This window comes from Myotis myotis, unplaced genomic scaffold, assembly GCF_014108235.1.
Source record: "Myotis myotis isolate mMyoMyo1 unplaced genomic scaffold, mMyoMyo1.p scaffold_m19_p_7, whole genome shotgun sequence".
NCBI lineage: Eukaryota > Metazoa > Chordata > Mammalia > Chiroptera > Vespertilionidae > Myotis > Myotis myotis.
In genome coordinates this window covers 18,093,488-18,115,542 of record NW_023416379.1, presented here as the reverse complement: position 1 = coordinate 18,115,542, position 22,055 = coordinate 18,093,488, and the positions used below count along the sequence as shown (strand labels likewise).

Sequence of the window (22,055 nt, the reverse complement as noted above, 5' to 3'; positions counted from 1 at the left end):
TATGAAGTAGCAACAAAAATAATTTTATGGTTGGGGGTCACCACAACATGAGGAACTGTATTAAAGGGTTGCGGCATTAGGAAGGTTGAGAACCACTGCTCTAAAGTGTATCATTTTATTATTTTCTGACTAGAGTGTCTTGGTATCAAAAGTAAGGTATGTATTTTTCATGATTTTCAAATACTGAGTTCAGGAGGAAAATGTAAGAAAGACATAATTGGTAAAACAAATCAGCCAAATTACAATTGAGCATTAAAATGCAGATCTTCCCTGTGATGATTTATGAATAATGTCTATTAAAGGAAATTACATATTAGATAATTCAGTAAATTCAGAAAGGGTGCCATATCTCAAACAGAAAATGGCAATGGACATGATACTTATTCTGGTAGGGTATGCCCCGTTTACCATGGCAATGAAAAATGACATCCTGTGAATCTGATAGTCATTTATTCCCCTGTTAACCTTCCCTCAACATGTTGAGCCCAGAATATTCCCTTTAAGCATTTACATTGATGTGTACTTAAGCTTGTTACAACCAAAAAGTATTCATTCTTATCTTGCTTTCTCCTGGTAACATCGATGGTCTTGACTTACATGATTTGGTGCACATTGCCAAAGCAATTATTTTCATAGATTCCTTGGCCTTTATTCAGAGACAATAAAAGCTGGTGCTTTATGTGTTTGTAGTGAAAATATTTTTATATTAACAGCCATGTAGTTGGTTGTGAATAAAATACAAATTGGCATGCTACAAGAAAGTATTTTTAAAAGTGTAGCTATTAAACTATTCCTCGAAGGTAGATGTGAGAAGGCAGGCATGTAGTGTATAATTAGAGACTGTTTAACCAATCAAAGCATAATATGCTAATGATATGCTAAGGCAGCTCAACTGCACGCTATGGCATGCACTGACCACCAGGGAGCAGACACTCCAACTGGTACGTTAGCTTGCTGCTGGGGTCCGGCCAATCGGGAGTGAGTGAGACAGGTCGGACATGCCCTCGAGCCCTCCCGCGGTCCCTCCCAGGCCCCGATTGTGCACCAGTGAGGTCTCTTGGACTGGCCTGCGCCCTCTCACAATCTGAGACTTCTCGGGGGATGTCAGAGAGCTGGTTTTGGCCTGACATCAGAACAACCGGTCACTATGATGCACACTGACCACCAGGGGGCAGACGCTCAATGCAGGAGCTGCCCCCTGGTGGTCAGTGGGAGTGCCGCTCAGACAGAAGGTGGGCTCACAGCTGGTGAGCTCAGTGGCTCTGGTGGGAGCTTCTCCCACCTCTGTGGCAGTGCTAAGGATGTCCAAACTGCTGGCTTAGGCCCTTAAGCCATCAGTCAGACATTCCCTGAGGACTCCTAGACTGCGAGAGGGCGCAAGCCGGGCTGAGGGACCACCTTCCCCTCCCCCCACCCCGAGTGCATGAATTTCGTGCACCGGGCCTCTAGTAGATTTATAAATATCTAGGGAAATAAATGCACTGTATAACCTTCAGGCGTCAACTATATATAGTGCTCTCTCATCTGAGATTCAGGTAAATATTGAGCAGCAATAAATCTGTTATTCCTTAAATAATAGATGTAGTGCAAATATAGGTTGTGGCTGTAAAATGTAGTCATTGGTTTTAATGGTTATTTGATTGCCTCCTTTGAAATTTGACAAGCTTTCCCAGAACTCAAGCCAGAAGAGAAAGCCACTTATTTCCTTTATTCAGAGGTGAGCTGAATGAGTGCCTGCAGGTTAAACTAAGTTCTCAACAGGAAACAATATGGGAGCCCAGTCCGGGTGGCTTGGTTATTTGAAGCATTGTCCTGTATACCAAAAAGATGATGGGTTCGATTCCCATTCAGGTCACATACCTAGGTTGAGGGTTTGATTCCTAGTCAGGATGCATACGGAAGGCAACTGATCTGTTTCTCTCTCACACTGATGATTTTCCTTCTTCTTCTCTCTCTCTCTCCCTTTCTCTCTAAAAATCAATGAAAACATCCTCAAGTGAGAATTTTTAAAAAAAGAAATAATTTGGGTCCACTTAACAGATTAATAGACGATCAAAACCTTAGAGTTCTTTTATATCACATAAGACAGGTTCACATTTGTTTTAATCAGGATTAAAAACTTTTTTTAAAAGTTTATAACCTGGCATTTAAAAAAAACCTCAATATTAACTAGCCCTCACCAATATAGCTTCCAGTGGAAACATCCTTTGATTGTAAAATGTCTACTTAGGGGATAGAATAAACTGACTCTATGAGATTGTCAACTTATTTACACAGTTAAAGGTCAGTATACAAGGGGGATCATGTATTTAAAAACATGACTTTAACGTTAGTTAAACTCTTGCTTCTCTCTGAAAGCAATGAGAGAGCATGACCAGTAAATGATTCAGGTCATTCCACTATTGTGACAATGCTTCTGTAGTATAGTATCTATATGTAGATACAGTTTGATTTAATTTTGACTGAGTTGCTTTCTAATCAGAAAAACAGAAACTATCATCTGTGGATTGGCCCATGAAAAGTAGTCTTTATGGTTTATCAAAGTTTTCTAGCTAATTCAGATTTTATTTTTGTTTTTATATATTTTTGTTTTATTGATTTCAGAGATGAAGGAAGAGGGAGAGAGATAGAAACATCAATGATGAGAGAAAATCATTGATTGGCTGCCTCCTGCACGCCCCCTAATGGGGACTGAGCCTGCAGCCCCAGTATGTGGCCTGATGGGGAATCAAATCAATGACCTCTTGGTTCATAGGTTGATGCTCAACCACTGAGCAACACCAGCCAGGCTAATTAAGATTTTAGAAGCACTATTCAGAGGCATAAGCATTAATACCATGGGTGGTATATAGTCATATAGCAAAGAGAACTCAAAATAGTGTGCTTAGCTTAAAAAATATGACAAAGTAAATTAAGGAGGGAAAAAAGTCTTGCCTTTGTTTGCCTTATAGCTTTGCCATGAAGTAAAGCTTCGGAGGAAAATCAACATGAGTGAACGTGCCAAGGCCATTGATCTTGATCGTGAGAAAGCCATGCAAGATAAAGTGGTGGAATCTTCTCCAAAGTACCCCAATTCGGGACCATGCGAATTTACAGGGATGAATCACAGGGCCGGTCTGGAAAAAGACAATAAAACAGAGCAGAGCTTACTCAGTGAAGGAAATCAAGTGTGTAAGGAACAAAAAGCAACCAAAAAATTAAAGGTAGGGTTTATGGATCCCCTGGCCACAGACAGGCAAAAGGAATGTGAGGCCTGGTCTGACCTGAGGACTTCTGAGGAAGCGAGCAAGAGCTGTTCTGGCGCCCTCAACACAGTAAGTAACATGACTGGCCTAGAACTGTTTCTAAAGAATTGTTTACATTTCAAAGTGCTAACACGCTATTGCTTATATACATAAAGGCTCTTGAAGAACTTGCCAAAGTCAGTGAAGAATTATGCAGCTTCCAAGAGGAAATCCGAAAGCGGTCTAACCATAGAAGGTAGGCTGGGACATCGATGATTATTTTATGTTGGGAAGTCAAGAAAAATACTGCTTCCCATCAGTGAATTCCGTACACTTTGTTAGTGATAATTAGCAATGAGTTATTAAAATCTGTTGTCTTAGATAAGTGATAACATCTTTAATTGAATATTTCCCTGTTTGGTAATTCTTAAAACAGGTCTTCTAATTCTCTTTGTAATTTGACTATTAGGAATACTTTACTCTTAAGAAGTTATTTTTTTTCCTCATTTTGAATATTTAGCCAATGGAAGAGTATACAACTGGGCTAATCCAGTTACATACATCTTAAACTATGTCAGATTTAACAACATTGTGTCTTAATTACATAATGATGTTGCACTAAAATGTTTTATACCTAAGGGTCATTTATTTCTCTATATCTATATATATAAAAGCCTAAGCGGCAGTTATGACCGAACGACTGGTTGACCAGTCGCTGTGATGCACACTGACCACCAGGGGGCAGACACTCAATGCAGGAGCTGCGCCCTGTTGGAGAGTGCACTCCCACAGCCAACCTCCCGCAGCCCCTTACCCCAGCCGGCTGGCCCCCAGATAGGCCTTGATCATCACCTAGGCTAAGGGTCCCCACTGTGCACAAATTTGTGAACCAGGCCTCTAGTTTATTATGTGTTTAATGGAAGCATACATAATTTTCAGAACATACTAAAAATATGTACACACATTTTACAGTGCTATAAAAATAGTGTTTCAATTCAGAAATACCTCTATAAGTGTAAAAGCAAGTTTTAGCCAAATTAAAACATTAATTGGAATTTTATACAAGTTAGGTAAAGATGGGTTGTCCTAGGATCAACATTTATCTCCAGGTGAGGCAGGATAATTCTCTTAGAAAGCTATAGCAATGAGCCCTAGCCAGTTTGGCTCAGTGGATAGAGTGTTGGCCTGTGGACTGAAGTGAAGGGTCCCAGGTTCGATGCTGGTCAAAAACACATACCTTGGTTGCAGGCTTGATCCCCGGCCCTGGTCAGGTCTGTATAGGAGGCAACCAATTCACATTGATGTTTCTCTCTATTTCTCCCCTCCATTCCACTCTCTCTACAAATCAATGGAAAAATATCCTCAGGTGAGGATTAACAACAACAACAACAAAGCTATAGCAATGTGCGTACCCTTATTTCTCTTGAGCTCTTAGGAAGCTCAGAGAGAATTTTCTTACTGACTTAAAATATATTTTCTTCAACCTTGTTTTATCCGTAATTTTGCTCTCTACTTTCCCATTTAGCTTTTGTCTACTACTCTCTGTTAATTAGTATTTATCTGTACTTTATTGTGAGCTAGCAGACAATATTTTATAAGTTGAAGAATTATAAATATGATTTATATTTTGTCAATATGATTAACTTTAATTTGTGAATCCCCATGTTGCTATATGTAGGCTTTTATTTTGATGAACTCTGAAAAGACTTACTTGCCAGTTTTCTTTTACAAATTAGTATAAAATTCTCCTTGTTACTTCATGGCATGTAGGGAAAATTTCAAAATCCTTAACATGTAATTCAAAAACATTACAATTACCTAATGTTTCTCACTTATTTTCCACCATTCTCCCCACTCAGCTTTATAATCCATCCACACCAACGTACTCACTGTTTTTTGAGTAGCCACACTGCTTTTACTGCAGCTCACTTTGCTGATCTGCCCTTTACTCACCCCCCAAATTCTTACTTTTCTTTCAAGCCCAAATGACACCTTCCATTTGGTATTACCCGGGTCTTGCTGTGCTTTTATTCAGATTTCTGTCACACTACTTAGAATATTACTTCAAATTCAAGGGCTCAGGTGACATAATGCATAGGAATTCAGCAGGCAGAGCAGAGGTAAGGAAATACCTAGAGAAAACTTGTAGAAATGGGAATACTCAAGAGTCTGAGTATAGGTGAAGTTTTAGGAAATAGAAAAAAAAAAAATGAGAGACAAGGTTGCAAAGGATAGTTTGGGTCAGAGTAAGCAGAGCCTTGAGTGCAGCACTGAGAGGTGGGCTTTGTCCTACAGTAAAAAAGACTTAGAGGCTTTGACTAGACGATTTATGTAAAAAACGATGCTTCAGGAAGTTGTGACTCCTTTTCCTATAGCAGAAATCCATTGCTTAAGCCATGTTTGTTTTTGTTTTGAGCTTATCCTAAATAAAGTTTTCACTATTATATCATACTTTATCATTGTTTAGGATGAAGTCAGATTCTTCTCTCCAAGAAATGCCACATATAATGAACATGTCCCCTGGAGACCATGGGATCAACAATGGCCAGTGTGTTCTTCCGATCAGTTTAGAAAAAGAAAAACAGAAAAATAGAAAGAATCTGAGTTATACTGACATGCTCCAAAGCAATTTTATGAAAACATGTGGAATTGATACAATTGATCCAATACAAAGAAATGAAACTCCACCAGTTCCTCCTCCAAGAAGTACATCTCGAAGTTTTCCCAGTGTGTATCCTGAACAAGCCCATGAAAGTTTGAAGGAAAGTTTAGGCCACAATAGCCAGGTGGTCCAAGAGGGTCAAGGTGAAAGGAACTGCAGTCCTCATGTCCTCCTGAGGCATGACGAGATGCCTACACTGTGTCTAAATGAAGGGAAGACTTTGAAAGATGGTATCATCTTTTCTTCTTTGGCACCTGAAGCCAAAATGGATAACCAGCCTCCATGTAGTGAAGATGTTGGATGTGGCATGTGGTCTTACGACACAGTGATAGGCACAAAAAATAGCCCTTCTACCTTGTGGTTTCAGAAAACCTGTTCTACTCCCAATAAGTCAAAATATGAAAAGATGACCCCAGATCATCCTGCTAAATTTCACTCTGACCTTCACGTAAGCGATGACTATAGTTCCTTGGTGACACAGAGCAGTGGCCCGCTTAGAAGTTTCAGTTGTGGCTTTGAAAAGACTACTAGGAATGAAACACTGGCAGCAAAGACTGATGAATTTAATAGAACCGTGTTCCGAACAGATAGAAATTGTCGTGCAGTACAGCAAAACCAAAGCTACTCAGAATCGTCTCAAGATCTTAAGCCCTGTGATACCTTAATTACTCGTATAGGCAACATACCAGAAAATGACAATGTGTCTGGTATTCTGAAAACCAGTGCCCACGTGCCCGTGCCTAGAGAAAATGTGCCTGATAATCCCACCAAAAGATCCACAACAGGCCCAGTCAGACAAACACAGGAGCACGTAACTCCCAGTAGTTACCGGAATATGCTCCACGAGCATGACTGGAGACCTAGCAATTTGTCTGGCCGACCAAGATCAGCTGATCCTAGGTCGAATTACGGTGTTGTGGAAAAGCTGCTGAAAACCTATGAGACATCAACAGGGCCTGTATTGCAAAATTCTAAATGCTGCCAGGATAATTGGACCAAATGTAATTCTGATGTCAGTGTTGGGGCCACATTAAGTCAGCATTTAGAAATGCTCCAAATTGAACAAGAGCTTCAAGGAAAAACAGCTTTGTGTAGGGCACAACAAGTGAAGCAAGGAGTGGACTGGAAAAAGATAACAGAGGTGAGAAAGCAATGATCATACTTTGGTAGAATTGCATTCGTATTTAGCCATGGCTCAGGGCTCAGTCCCTTGCATTCATATAAATAGAATGCGGGTGTATGTTTTGGCATCTTAACTTTTTGATCCTTCACTTGTTAATGACTATGAACCTTAACTGTAACTCAAATGAACTTTTCAAAATGTAGTTTCAAAACTGGGGTTAGCACATTATAACTTTTTAAAATTCTGAAATGGGCTAACAAATATAATAAACTAGAGGCCTGGTGCACGAAATTCATGCACAGATAGGGTCGCTAGCCTGGCTGGTGATCAGGGCCAATTGGGTTCCCTGCCTCTCTGGCTCCTCCTTCCCTCCCTTCCTTAGCACACTGCCACCACTGGTCACCCGCCATGATTTGCGCCGCCCCCTGGTGGTCATAGCAAGCGATCGAACTCCTTGTCTCCTGGTCCAACTCCGGCGGGGACCATGCATATTAGCCATTTATATATATAGAATAGGCTTAAGAACAGCCAGAAGTGCAAATGTTTGTTTTAAGTTTTTTGAAAAGGTATTCTGAATATGTATTTGTTGATTTATAGAATTTCATTCTTTTAAAGTATATGGGAAATATTTTTAAAATAGCTTGTGCTTTTTAGTTATTAACAATGAATGGTTCAGTCATTCCCAGCATTTGATTCATGTTTTTTCTCATGGGATTAATCTCCTAAATGAGAATATGGGCAAAACATATTTAAAGTAGCATCTTATAAAGTTCTCTTATTTGTGGAGCTAGCAGGCAGTACATTGAAATAAAAAATGACATTATAACTTAAAAAATGTTAAGGTCATTCTTATTTGTATAAATTCTTAGCATGGAAGTTGCCCCCCCCAAAAAAAAAAATATTATTTGAATAAATGGTATTCTATTTTTGTTCCAGACAGTTTGCAAGAGTATATATAATCTTCTTTAGTTATAGGTGAAAAAGATGTGGAAGAAGAGATTGGTATTTACCAAGAAGAGTTATCCAATAGTCCCCTTGTATGCATAATTTACAAAAGCTTACAAGGTGACATGTTATTATAATTAGCTAATATTTTAAAAGTTCTTGTTTTACATAATGCAGTATGTAGGCAGCATAGTTCTAAGCTATGCAGGTTACTTCCTTCTTGTGTAAAAAAATATATTTTAGGTGGCTTTCAAACCCTACAAAAATATCAGTTTTCATTCATTTTATCAGAGACCTTGTACAAGTTTGCATAATGTACAAATGATTATCCTGCTTTTGTATCTTTGTTTTTTTCTTACATTAAAAATTTTTTTTTCAATTACAGTTTCCATTCAGTATTACTTTGTATTAGTTTCCAGTGTGCAGCATACTGGTTAGACAATCATATACTTTTACAAAGTGTTCCCCTTAATATTTCTAGTACCCATCTGGCACCATACATAGTTATTACAATGTTATTGACTTTTTTTCCAATGCTGTATTTTACACCCCCATGACCGTTTTGTAACTATTAATTTGAATTTCTCAATCTCTTCACCTTTTTTCACCCAGTTCCCCAACCCCATCCCTTCCGGCAATCATCAGTCTCTTCTTTGTATCTATGAGTCTGTTTCTGTTTTGTTTGTTCATTTAGTTTATTCTTTAGATTCCACATGTAAGTTAAATAATATGGTATTTTTCTTTAACCAACTGACTTATTTCACTTAGAGTACTCTAGGTTTATCCATACAAATGGTAAGATTTCATTCTTTTTTATGGCTGAATAATATTCCATTGTGTATATGCACCACAGCCTTTTTACCTACTTGTCTTTTGGGTTGCTTCTATAGTTTGGCTATTATAAATAACTCTACAATGAACATGGGGTGCACATATGTATCTTTCTTTTAATTTCTTTTTTAATATATTTTTATTGATTTCAGAGAGGAAGGGAGAAGGAGAGGGAGAGAGAGAGATAGAAACATCAATGATGATAGTGACCAGACAGGCTGAGAAGGCGCTGGGGGACCACAGTGCCCTTGTGCCCTGGCTTTGGCCAGCACAACCTTTTCTCCATGGTTTTTGCTTCCCCAGCTCTCTCCCTCATCCTGGACACTCAGAATGACTAGTTTTACCTACATACTTAGACATGTCCAACTCCTGTCAAGCACTTTAGTTAGTTGTGGTGTTTGGATACCAATGTTTTATATTTATATAGGGAGAATTTTCTAATATAGCCTATTATACATATACACAGAGAGAAAGAGAGAGAGAGATACAAGCAGCCATTCTCCCTCTCCCAGGCAGCTCTTATACATGGGGAATGGGATGGGTCCCCATCTGTGCCTCAACCAGCAAAGCCAGAGCTCCAGAGTGTAGGGGGAGGGCAGCCACATGTTCTGAGCACCCCAGAGTCTGGGCTTTTCCAGGGAAAGGCTTTGTGCAATTGGCTACTTTTTTCCTTTCTTTTTTCCATGTACCTCCCTGGTCCCCAAATCTCTGCACCAAAGCTGTTAATAAGCAATGTTGGAAAAGAACTGCATTTGAAAGAAAAAGAAAATGGCACTCGGTCTTGTTTGGGGCCAGCTTGAGTGCCCTCACATCATTCAACATGACTGCCTGGGCTGGTGTTAATGTCACCTGCGATGCTGCCTGCTGTTGGCCAAGGATAGTTGGCCCAGGACAGGACTCCTTAAAATTAAAAAAAAAAAAAGAAGAAAAGAAAAAAGAAACATCAATGATGAGAGAGGATCACTGATCAGCTGCCTTCTGCATGCCCCACACCGGGGATCAAGCCTGCAACCCAGGCATGTGCCCTGACCAGGAATTGAATCTTTATCTCCTGGTTCATAGGTCAACACTCAACCACTGAGCCATGCTTGCCAGGCTGTATCTTTTTTAGGTGAGCCCATAAATACCTGTAAGGACCTGTAGCTTCAGGTGGGAAATGGAAACATCCTGTATAATAAAAGCCCAGCGACCATAACGGCATAATGACCAGAATGACCACTTGACCAGCTGCTATGAGGTGCATTGACCACCTCTTGGTCCCTCCCCCCCAGGCCCATAGGCTCCGATTGCCTGATAGCAAACAGGAAACGGGTAGGTGGCGGTGGGGAAGGACTGAGGACTGGCAAGCAGGTGGAATGGCCGACCTCTTGGTCCCTCTCCCCGGCCCACAGGCTCTGATTGCCAGATGGCGAACAGGGAACCACCCAGAACCTGGGTGGGTGGTGGCGGCAGGGAGGGACTAGGGACTGGCAAGCGGGCGGAAGATAGTCCTAATTGCAGGCTAGGCCTAGGGATCCTACCCGCACATGATTTCATGTGCTGGACCTCTAGTCCTATATAATAAAAGCCTAATATGCTATGTGTCCCGTCATCCAGTTGGCCGTTCAGCCAATCAAAGCATAATATGCTAATGACATGCTAAGGCCACTCAACTGCTCATTACGACGTGCACTGACCACCAGGGGCAGACAGTAGACCAGTCGCTATGACGTGCACTGACCACCAGGGCAGACGCTCCAACCCGTAGGTTAGCTTGCTGCTGGGGTCCAGCCGATAGGACTGAGTGAGACAGGCCGGACATACCCTGGAGCCCTCCCGCAGTCCCTCCCCAGCTGGCCAACCTCCCACATCCCTCTCCGGCCCTGATCATGCACCAGTGGGGTCCCTCGGCCTGGCCTGCACCCTCTCGCAATCTGGGACACCTTGGGGGATGTTGGAGAGCTGGTTTCAGCCCGACGGCGGAACGACTGGTCGCTGTGATGCGCACTAACTGCCAGGGGTCAGATGTTCAATGCAGAAGCTGCCCCCTGGTGGTCAGTGCACTTCCACGGGGGGCCGGGGGGGGGGGGGGGGAGTCCTAAGTAGGACTTCCCCCGAAGGCTCCCAGACTGTGAGAGGGCACAGGCCCATAGTGTATACAATAACCAGCCAAATTCTCATTAGCTAACAAGAACTATTACTAAGTATTTACCATTTTTGCATTGATTGGAGGCTTGGGAGGAGTCCTCTACTGTGGATCCTTAGGATCCCTCTTCTTTCCAAAAAAATAAATTCCAATGAAAGAAAAAGAAAATGCAGGTGACTGTCATAGAAATTGAGGCCATCCTCACTGCCAATCCCAGATAAAAGAGCAAAGGCTTTGTTAAAAAGGTCAGTTAACAACCTAAGCTATAAAATGGGTCACACAAGCTTTTTAATTTTCTTTTTAATTGCAAGAGTCTGAGAATGCTTTTCTTCCATTCAAATAAAAAAGCAAAGAAGGAAGAAGTGAAAGAAAGGGAAGGGGAGGAAAGGAAAAATACTGTCTCAAATGATGCCCAATATTGATAGTAACTATTAGCAATTTTGAAATTTTTGAGAACTTGTAACAGTGGCTCTTAGTGGAGAAGAAAGAAGGCACCAGGTAAATCACGTGATGGTTCGTGTACTTTTTGCTTATGGCTTCTAAAAATGTCAGTAACTTGAGAAAAATGAAGTTTCTTCTATAAATTTTCTTGTTTTCAAATAACACTGAAACATTGTGAAATTCCGCCAAGAAACATCTGCAGTTCCATTATATCAAAGTTACCTAACATGAACTTCTAAATACTGAACTTTAGATCTAAAAGGAGATCAGTTGTGTTAAAATTTGTCAATGTGAAGAGATTATTAAATGTCATGTTTCTTATTCTAAGTGAATTGCTTTGATTAAAACATTCAAGATCACAAATATTAGATCATCGCCATTAGTTTTTGATGCTTTTTCTTGCTTATAAATATGCTAATACATCAATCCCATTGTTGGGATTCATAAAATATCAAGTCCAATGTTAGTGCTGGGATAGTGAGGTGAATGTTTTCTTTGATGTTGTAGGAATCCATGGCCATGAAATGTTCACATGGAAAAGGATTTTCCCGTCCAGCTAGACCGGCAAATCGCCGTCTCCCATCCAGATGGGCGTCGAGATCTCCATCGGCGCCCCCCGCCTTGAGGAGAACTGCCCAAAGCTGTACTATTTCTCTGCGATCTGAAGCACCAATGGTCTAAGTCTCTGGCCTGAATTGCTAGATTTCAAAAATCCCAGTTGCCAAACAGATAATTCTAAGTGTTTACAGGCAATCCTGTCTCTTCGGTATCTTTCAAGATTTCTGGGACAATTTAAATCTTAACTTCTCATCAGTCTTCAGTGTTTTTAATCTATGGAATAATTATCCTCCTACATGTTGATTTCTTAGATCAGAATTTTTTAATGCCATCCTCATTAATTTTCCAATATGATTTAAGTTGAAACAGTGTACTATATTGTATATACCAACTTTCTTGCAAGTGGCAGAAAGCAAGGTTATGTGCATGGCCGTGTGTTTGTAGGTGCATGTGTTGAAGTAGGAAGTATCCTAGTGTGTATTTAGATAAGAGAACTTATGTGTTAGCGTTGACTTTGAAATTATAACATGTATACCTATATATTCTTTGTGTTTATTTAACTTTTTTGAAAATATACAGTACTATTTATATTTTGTATACCTTTTCCTAGGTATCCACTTACAGCATATGAAGTACATATATTAACTGACAATTTCCTTGGCCCAACTACATTGAAAAATAAGAATTATACACATATCTATATTGGTAGATTTCTATGTGCAACTCATAAATAGTTTCTTAACCCATATAAGGATAATACCACTGATCTCCTGTTTTACTCTTTTAAATAAATAAAATTGTCACAGGTTTAATAGATCAGCCTTCTAAAGCAAACATAAAATGTTCACAAAAGCTTTTATATGCCATTTGGTAGTCTATTATGGCTTTAAATATATACTTGCTCCTCAGAGCTAGTATCATGAGACTGCCTTATAAACAACATGACTTAAAATGAATTATTTTGTCAAATTCAGTAACAAACATCCTTTAAATAGGATATAAAAAGAAATGAAATTATGTTGAATTCTACCCTTTATTAAAATTGTAGTAAGCTTTAGTTCAGCTACTTTATTTGGAGTCACTCATCTTTAGAGGTAAGTCATTTATTTTTTCCTAAAATTAGTAGGTAAAATATTAATTTACTTCTTTGTGAACAAGGAAGATAAGGAATGATGTCTTATTGAGGGCTGAACTGTACTGTATTTCTTATAGTGTGCTACATAAAAAAGCCTTAAACTAAACTTTGGCACCCATGGGTAGCATAAGGGGTGGAAACATTTTTTGGCCACAATGTGCGTACAGCGGACACATAAAATCTGTATTGGAAACTGACAGATATATGAATGTTGAGGAGCACGGAATCTCTTAGAAGCAATTTTGCTCTCCATTGTGTCTGTATAAAACCAACCATATTATTAGATATTAAGTCTATTTAAGCTTTTCTTTGACTACCAAAAAGGTCAAGAAATTCTTATGACAGAAGTATCCAAAGAGCCTTCTCCTTATGATATAGTCTAGCAATTTAGAGAAATTCACTTCATAATACACCAAGTAAATAATTTCCAAATCCCAGACTGCCTTAACAGGCTCAAGACTGTTGCATGGTGTTGGACAGATTTATACTTTCCAATAAGGGAGTTTCTAGGAGTTGAGCGGAGTTAAACTTCTAGAATGTGAGGTTGGAGCAGATGGTATCGATCCACTCTTTTCATTCTTGTTTCTTTCAGGAATATCCTTTTCCCTAGGAGGGCTATCAGAGAAAAATAACCTAGACACAGGTGATGTCATTCATATAATATGTATTTCACACAGGAGGGAGAAAACAATAGGGAGGTGGTAGCATCAAATGATGGACCTGTTAGGAAGATGCTGCTGTGTAACCTCGGAGAGCCTGCCCAAGAACTGTACAACATTCCTGAGCCTCTGCGTCACTGTATCCCAGGTAGTTTGCTGTGGATCTGTGGTTCTGGCCTTTAAGTTCAAGTCAGAATATTGAGGATCTCTTACAAAATTAGATTTCTGACCTCACCCCATAATTACTAAAGCAGATTTTCCAGATGTGGGGAGTGGGAATATGGAGTTTTTAATACAACAAAACAAATAAAAAATCAAAATTATTTGATGATTAGGAAGATATGGAAGGAATGGCATTGATACCCAAATGGTTGGGTAGCCACATTACTTCCTTGGGACTTGCCTTTGTTATCTATAAATTAAAAGTGTTATATATTAGGCTTTATAATTTTAAGCCATGTTTTCTATTAACGATTTAAACAGTGGAACACAATTTAACACGTTGGCTAAAATCATAAAACATTAGAGCTGAAAAAACTTAGCATTTAGTACATCCCCTTGGTTGTAAAGATGAAGAAACTAGAACAAAGATTACATGAATGCTCTGCTTTCTCTTTTAGAGTATTTTGTAAATTTTAATGGAAAAACTTATTAAGGAAATTACCCTTGAAAAATATTTTTGATGTATTGTGATTTTTAATGAGTAGTTTTTATTTCAGATGGGCATTTTCTTTCCAACACCATACCCTTCATTATGCCATCATTGAGTGATTTAAGGGATTTGTAAACATTTTTGAAATATTTGGTTAGAAATACTTGTATCATGAAAGTTTCCCCTAGCAGGCTTTGGAGAGGAAATCTTAATTATTTCAACCGAGGATTACTGAAATTATGGGTTATCTCAGAAAGGAATAAGAATCCTTTAGTTTGTGTGTGTGTGTGTGTGTTTGTGCCTGTGTGTGCATGTGTCTAACACTTGCACAAGTTCTCTATAAACCCTTATGTCAAAGCCAAATATAAAATATAAATGGTATTTGCATAATTCACCTTATCAAAAATTATCTATAGCTTTTCTGTTTTTGCAATAAAGATGGCCAAATTATCATGCACAAAACATGATTATCGTCTACATAGAGGATTTAGCCATACTCCATGTCATTCTGAAAACACATCTGGGCCTAAGAAAAGAGAATCTGATTCCCTACAAAAATTTTTTAAAATTAGTTGAGGCACATTTGTGACAAACCACTATTTGATATTGAGATCTCCTTCAGTCATTGGAAGCTACCAGATAGGATAGGTGTGGAACACCTGCTGTGGAATCTAAATACAGTGAGAATATTTTTGTTTTTCTTCTTTCCTACACTGATTTTCATTAAAGCTGAAAGTTTTTATAAAGTCTGAACTCAAAATGTATGCAATTCAACCTAGCATCTCCTAAAATATGTGTGTGTGTGTGTGTGGTTTTTTTTTTCATTTCAATCTTTGCCAGAAGTTCTGTATTACAATTAGCTCAGTAAATTATTTTCTGAGTTAATGATATCTGGAGTGAAATAGTTAATTTTCAATGATAGCCATAGGACTATTTACTCTATTTTTAAAGGAAGTTACCAGTAGGAGTGAAAGGGGACAATAGTCTCTGTATGTTAAGATTCAGAAGATAGATCACTGGGGATAATAGATTTTTCTTACGGAATTCCTGGCAAGGAGAGAAAAGTTGAGACCAGGCATATCACCTCTTTAAAAAGGAAGCTGGTGGTGGTATAGCCTAGGGAACCAAACCTAAATTAATTTAACTCAACAAATACAAATACTAGGCTTTCCCAGGCAAATCAAGAGCCTTGGAAAAGCACATCATCAAAGACTCCAGGAGGGATCGTGCTCAGAACTCAGGCAGGTGGTCATCTTCAAGGTGATTCTTCATAAAGGAGCTGAGACCAGATAGTAGGTCCAGGACCAGGGTAGGAATGAAGTGTCCAGGGAAAGAAATTGGCAAAAGTAAGATGCTAGATCTAGAAGAAGCCCAGTCCTGGAAACCAGCATGAAAGAACGTTAGGAGATGCAGCTAGTGGTAGGGAGGGAAATTTCCATCAGAACCAAGAATGGAGGGGTCTTCACCAGCACAAAAAATCTTTACGGATGTTGGGACCCAAGAAGACTTGGGTAGCCAGTGAAGGACCCACGTATAGGCAACCAGAAGTGTAATCACCACAAAGCTGAAATAAGGGAGGGTCAGTGCAGCTTGAACTCTCATCTGGGATATCTGCAGGAACTAGAATTGATAGGAGACCATCAGGGGACCAAACTTTAAGGGACTTAAAAAGATAAAGGCAAAGATGATGAGGTGAAGACTGATACTCTTCTCAGCTCCTGTTATTGTTATTTTCTTGTGACTATCACCAGAATCTAAAATTTTATCCAGATAATTGAATACATAAAGTAAACCATCTATACCTTCATATAATAGACAATAAAAGCAAAAATAGACACCCCAGAAATGAAAAGTAATATTTCTATCTAATAAAAGTTAAAAACGAAAAACCACAACAACAGGCACATAATCAAATGGTAAGACCATTTTTAGAATAATCTAGAATATCACAAACTTGTATACATGAAGTGGGTGAGCATAGATCCCCAAGAGTAAGAATATTCAGTGTTGATCCACTGCTGTCTGGTGGAAAAGACCAGGGTCTGAGAACATGAAATTTCTGGACCCAGGTCTGTTCTGTTTTGTCGTGGGAGTAGGAGGTTCCCCCAGACTGATATATGTCACACAGATATCCCTCAAGGTTACCCAATTCCACCAGCTCACTTTTCCCACACTCACTCAAGCAGCCTTCTAGTCCTCAAATGAACTACCTACATATGTATAGAAATAAGAAAGCATCTAGATTAGTGTTTCTTGAATGTTTCCAGTAAGTTCTCTAAGAGCAGAGAAAATAAATAGCTATTCAAAGGTCTTGGATAGGGTTTAAAATTCTTCAAATTTGGGGGAGGTTTAACTTGAAAATTTTTACAGTCTTTAAGTAGGGATTTTTGTCTTTGTTCACTGATTATGCCAAGTACTTAAAAAAGTGTTGGCAGATAGTAGGCTCAATAAATGTTTGTTGAATAAATTAACAAAATTTTAAAATGTTTTAATCGTGCTATCCAGAAAAACAAAACAAGTTTTCCTCTCTGCTTCCTTATTTAATCACAGCTTGGCTGAATGTACTTATTTCATAAAATTGAGCCAACCTTAATTTACTTTGTATAGTAATTTCTTTTCTTGTCATAGTGTCACCATATTTTGAGAATGTGAATCTACTTAAAACTGTGCATGAATTGTAATTTTTTTTACTGTTTTGCAAACTTTATAAGCATAATCCAATCCATAAGGTAAAATACCAGAACATTGGAAGAAATTTTGTTGGGCATCTTTTAGTTGAAAAATCAAGTGACTCATGTCATATGAAATATTTTAAGGCTGCCTCTTTTATTGTCTTAAGGGAAAAATAGTTGAAGGGCCTTTTCAAAGGGAGAAAAACATATATGTGGGCTAACTTTTATCACATACAATTGAATTAAAGTTTCCAAAATTCCATTGTCAATAAAGTCAACTCTTCACAATTCTCACACTGTTTCTGCGGCAATCTTAACACACCCAGCAAAAGCTCTCACAACCTCACTCGTAAAGAATTCACCCATAAACTGTTTGCTGAATAAGCCACCTTTGAGAACTACAGTTTATCCTTAGGCAAAGCAATGATTTATCATTTTAACCCATGTTTTAATCATTGTTATAACACATTTTCAACTCTCTGAAAAGAGTAATTCCATTATATTGAAAATCTGTTCTTCATTTTTCTCTGCCTTAAGCCAGCACATATATGTCAAAGAGCAAGTTTTCAAACTAATTTTCTAATTCTTTGCATATATATCTAAAAAGATAAGCATCTAAGTGTTTCTGCTCTAGCGGGTTTTGCTCAGTGGATAGAGCATCGGCCTGCAGACCAAAGGGCCCCAGGTTCCATTCCAGTCAAGGGCACGTACCTCGGTTGCAGGCTTCTTCCAGGCCAGGGCCCTGGCCAGGGCTCGTGCAGGAGGCAAGCAATTGATGTCTCTCTCTCATACACTGATATTTCTCTGTTTTTCCTTCTCTCTTCCACTCTTTCTAAAAATCAATGGAAAAATATCCTTGGGTGAGGATTTAAGAAATAATTAATTCTGCTAATTTTCAATAAAATTCAGCATTTTTTTCCAGCCCATTAATACACAAAGAAAAGGAAGACCAAGGCTTTGAGAGGAGATCTTCCCTAATATCAGCACTGTAACCCTGTTTTCCTGCACGCACCAGTGTGTGTTTTTCCATTTATTAAAAGTACAGCTTGTGTCTTTTTAAACTCATTTACTGGTTATTTTATTATAAATTATCCTTACAGCCCTAGCCGGGTTTGGCTCAGTGGACAGAATGTCAGCCCACAGACTGACGGGTCCCAGGTTTGATTTGGTCAAGGGCACTTACCTGGGTTACAGGCTCAATCCCTGGCCCTGGTCAGGAGGGGTGCGGGAGGCAACCAATCCATGTCTCTCTTTTACATCGATGTTTCTCTCTCTGTCTCTCCCCTCCCTAAAAAGAGAGTCATTGGAAAAATAACCTCAGGAGAGGATTAACAACAACAAAAATAAGTAAATAAATAAAGTATCCTTATAAAATTCATGAATAAACATCAATATTTAATAAAATTGTTAGTGTTTCAATTAAAAATAAAGAGCAAAGGTAGCATTCATCTCTCAACCAGTCATTTCAAGACACCCTTCAGGCAAGTGAGAACTATGGAGCATCATTCAGGAAGCATGTCTTTTCCCCCTGCCAGTTTCTTTTTAAACCCCAAATATAACTGACTATAACAACAGCAGGGAGCATGACCAAGATTTTTTTTTCTTTGATATGAGGCTAATATTGGCCTCACAGACTGAAATGTAAAGTGTTCTCTCAAGCCCAGATTTCAGGATCCACAATAGACCACCAGGGAGCCAGCCGAGTCCAATGCAAAAGCAGATAGAGTCTTTATTTGAGCTAGCTCGTGCCCCCCAACCACACTCGCTGACACGGTGGCAGGGAGCAGAGAGAGCTAGCCCTGTGGGAAGAGGGGTTTTATAAGGGGGTTGGAGTAAGGGGAGGAAAGAGGACTGTGGGCCCTGCCAATTGGCCAGGCGCAAGTCTGGGTCTTGTTACACAGGATGTGGTTGTGTCTATGGTGCGCACTTCCCTTGATTGTCATTGGTTAGTTTAAAGAAATAGTAGGTGTGGCTAGCAGAGGCTTGGGCTTCCAGGAAGAAGCTCCTTGCTGAGCACATGGCTAATGGCTGCTGCCCAAAAATGGAGGATCTGGGGTAAGATGGAGGGCGTAACCCTCGCCCTTTCATTCTCCTCCTGTTTTTTGTTTGTTTTTAAGCGTTTGTGCAGGATTGGTGTTAATTTTTTCTTAGGTGTTTGGTAGAATTTACTAGTAAAATTATCTGCCCCAAATCTTTTAAGAATAAAAATATATTGTCTTTCAAAATACAATCTTCAAGTGAAATTTACTTTCCAAAAAAGCTGTGCTGAGTTTATAGTATGGCACCCCACTGCATTGTCGTCTCAGAAGCATGAATATACTTCATCATTTTTGTGAAACCATGTGACTTCCAAAAGGAGTATAAATGTTGAGGTGCCCCTGCCTTCTGGTGTCAAAGACAGAGGCTCTGTGTGTAGTAGAGGATGTCTAGTGGCTTCTTATGACTACTTTATCAGGAAGGCTCCAATCAGGAGAACAGAAACAACAGTAGGAATCTAAACACATAACAAGAAATTGATTAACACAGGTACTGGAATATCTGGAAGAACAAAATACGATGGGGGCTATAGGAGCAAGAAGGAAAAAGAGAGAATTCCCAGAGTTCCGGTGTTGCTAATGCTCCTGGCTGGGGAGCACACATTTGGTGCTCTGCGGCTGGAAGCTGTCAGGGCTGAACTGGAATGCTAAGGAAGGACCATCGCTGCTTCTGTTTGTACTGTACAGTCTGGAATGACCTCACCTCATTACCATTGCAAAACTACCAGCAGTTTTCAAAGGGCAGGAGCCAGAAGCTAGAAGCCTTTCTCTTCCTGTGTCATTCTGATCTGCAGTGTCAACAGAGCCTAGGAAATATAATCTGTAGTTTCCCAGCCCAGAACACACAGCAGAGGATGATACAAAGGCAAGCGGAAAAAGCAAAATGCTTCTTTAGAACAAATTCCTTAAATAATAGGAAAAAATGATAGAAGATAGTTCTTATGGGCAACTATCTTCTATTGTTTATTCCAATATTTTGAAGCAAAATAAAACCATCTCAATATGTAGTAAGATCATTTACTTAGAGCTCTCAGTAAATTAACAAAAAGGATTTATAAGCTTTTAAATTGGCAGAAATTTCAAACTGCTAGAGAAAAGAATAAAGAGGTTTGGTTGCCCCACACACAAATACCCACCCAAATTATACTGAGGATGTTAAGTTGTTTGTATGACAGAGAAAAGCAAGAAATAAGTCACCACAAAAGTATTCAATCCATCCACCATTCCATCCCCCCCAAAAAAATAAAATAGAAGATTGTATTTCCTCAGGCATATATCTTTGCTTGCTTTCTCCTAAGCTTAGTCTAAAGGCTCCAGGAGACTTGTAACCAGGGGAGCAGCAGGCAGTGGCAGCTGGTCCTGGGCTAACCCCTTGAACCTGTCTCCAAAGACCCTCCTCTTGTCTCTGTAATTTGTTCCTTGAGTTCATGAAGTCCAAATGGCTCACTTCCACCTTTGTGACTTTCTTTCTAAAGGGCCAAGACGGCCTTGCCTAGGCTCACTCCTGTTGCTATGATCTTGCCTCTTCCATGAAACCCTTCCTTTATTTCACTATCCCCAGCTTTAGTAAACATATTCTCAAAATCACCTGAACTCATATTGTGAAATCTTTCCTGTACAAAGTCAAGAACCCATTCTAGATGCCAGGGCAGACCCACCTGGGTCCCAGTTCCTTTCTGGTGACAAAAGACAGGGCTAACCAGAACTAATAATAAATTGGTTGCTTTGGAAAGCAGAGAAGATTTTAAGTTTATATCCATGGGATACTAGAGGAGCTCCTGGTTGTAGCAAGATGGTACTGACATGGCCGAAACCGGCTTGGCTCAGTGGATAGAGCGTCGGCCTGCGGACTGAAAGGTCCCAGGTTCGATTCCGGTCAAGGGCATGTACCTTGGTTGTGGGCACATCCCCAGTAGGAGATGTGCAGAAGGCAGCTGATAGATGTTTCTCTCTCATCGATGTTTCTAACTATCTCTCTCCCTTCCTCTCTGTAAAAAATCAATAAAATATATTAAAAAAAAAAGATGGTACTGACATGTATTTTCCAGGCATGAAATCTACAACATGCAGCTCAGAAGAAAATGACAATCAAAAGAATTTCTGTCACTATTCCAAATTAAAAGAATTCTTGTGACTTTTCCAAGTCAAAAGAATTTAGAGCAGAGAGAAGTCTATAGCTTACAGTAGAATTAAACTAATAAAGTAGTTATCAACTGATTGCCAACAAAAAGACAAAGAAAGTATCAATTAGGAAAATAGAAAGCAATTATAAAAAATTATCTTCATAATCATAATAAAACTCAGTTTACAAAATCTGAAATTGTTGAAGAAATTTAGTTCATGTTTTTCCAACCCAAAAGGTGATAAAGAAAGCACTTTTATTATTTGAAATTGTATTTTTCCCTTACCAAAAAGTTAAGGAGATTTGATCCTATACCTGAATATAATCCCATTAGCATTTTGATGTATTTTTCTAATACTTTATATATTATTCTGCTTGTTTTTATCATACAAATAAACATTATTTTATGTCTGACTTGTGCCCTTGACCAGAATTGAACCTGGGACCCTTCCGACCACAAGCCAATGCTCTATCCACTGAGCCCAACCAGCTAGGGCTAAATATCACTTTTAATGTCAGTGTTTTAATGTTTGCATTATGGTTCATTTTATACAATTGGTAATATCTTGGTGAATAAAGCTTTTACTGGCTCAGATTTGCTATATTCTTTTAAAATATTATTAGGTATAGATTTCTGGGTAAATAAAAATGAACATTTTAAAGCTTTTAATAGATGTTGTTGACTCACTAAAAGTTACTTTTTAAAATAACACAATGTTTTATCACAGTTTTCCTCCTCTTGTTCTTCAAGCAATTGTACAATGCCTAAGATTTTTAAATTGGCTTTAATGATTTCTTCTTTTTATTGCAATTAAAAGAATTCAAAACCACTGGGAGTCATGATAAAGAACAACCCTGTTATCCATCTTT

The 22,055-nt window shown here is 39.0% G+C and overlaps 1 protein-coding gene across 4 annotated transcripts in view; it reads left to right on the top strand.

Moving 5' to 3' along the window:
* Positions 1 to 17,753, top strand: part of KIAA0408 (KIAA0408 ortholog) — a 37,044-nt gene extending 19,291 nt beyond the window's left edge. For all 4 annotated transcript variants that reach the window (XM_036317754.1, XM_036317756.1, XM_036317755.1 and 1 more), the window contains exons 3-6: positions 2,952 to 3,314; positions 3,401 to 3,480; positions 5,692 to 7,027; positions 11,859 to 17,753. In XM_036317754.1, the coding sequence (XP_036173647.1) occupies positions 2,952 to 3,314; positions 3,401 to 3,480; positions 5,692 to 7,027; positions 11,859 to 12,032 (1,953 nt within the window). In that variant the 3' untranslated portion in view covers positions 12,033 to 17,753. The remainder of the gene's footprint in view (positions 1 to 2,951; positions 3,315 to 3,400; positions 3,481 to 5,691; positions 7,028 to 11,858) is intronic.
* Positions 17,754 to 22,055: the final 4,302 nt, after the last annotated feature.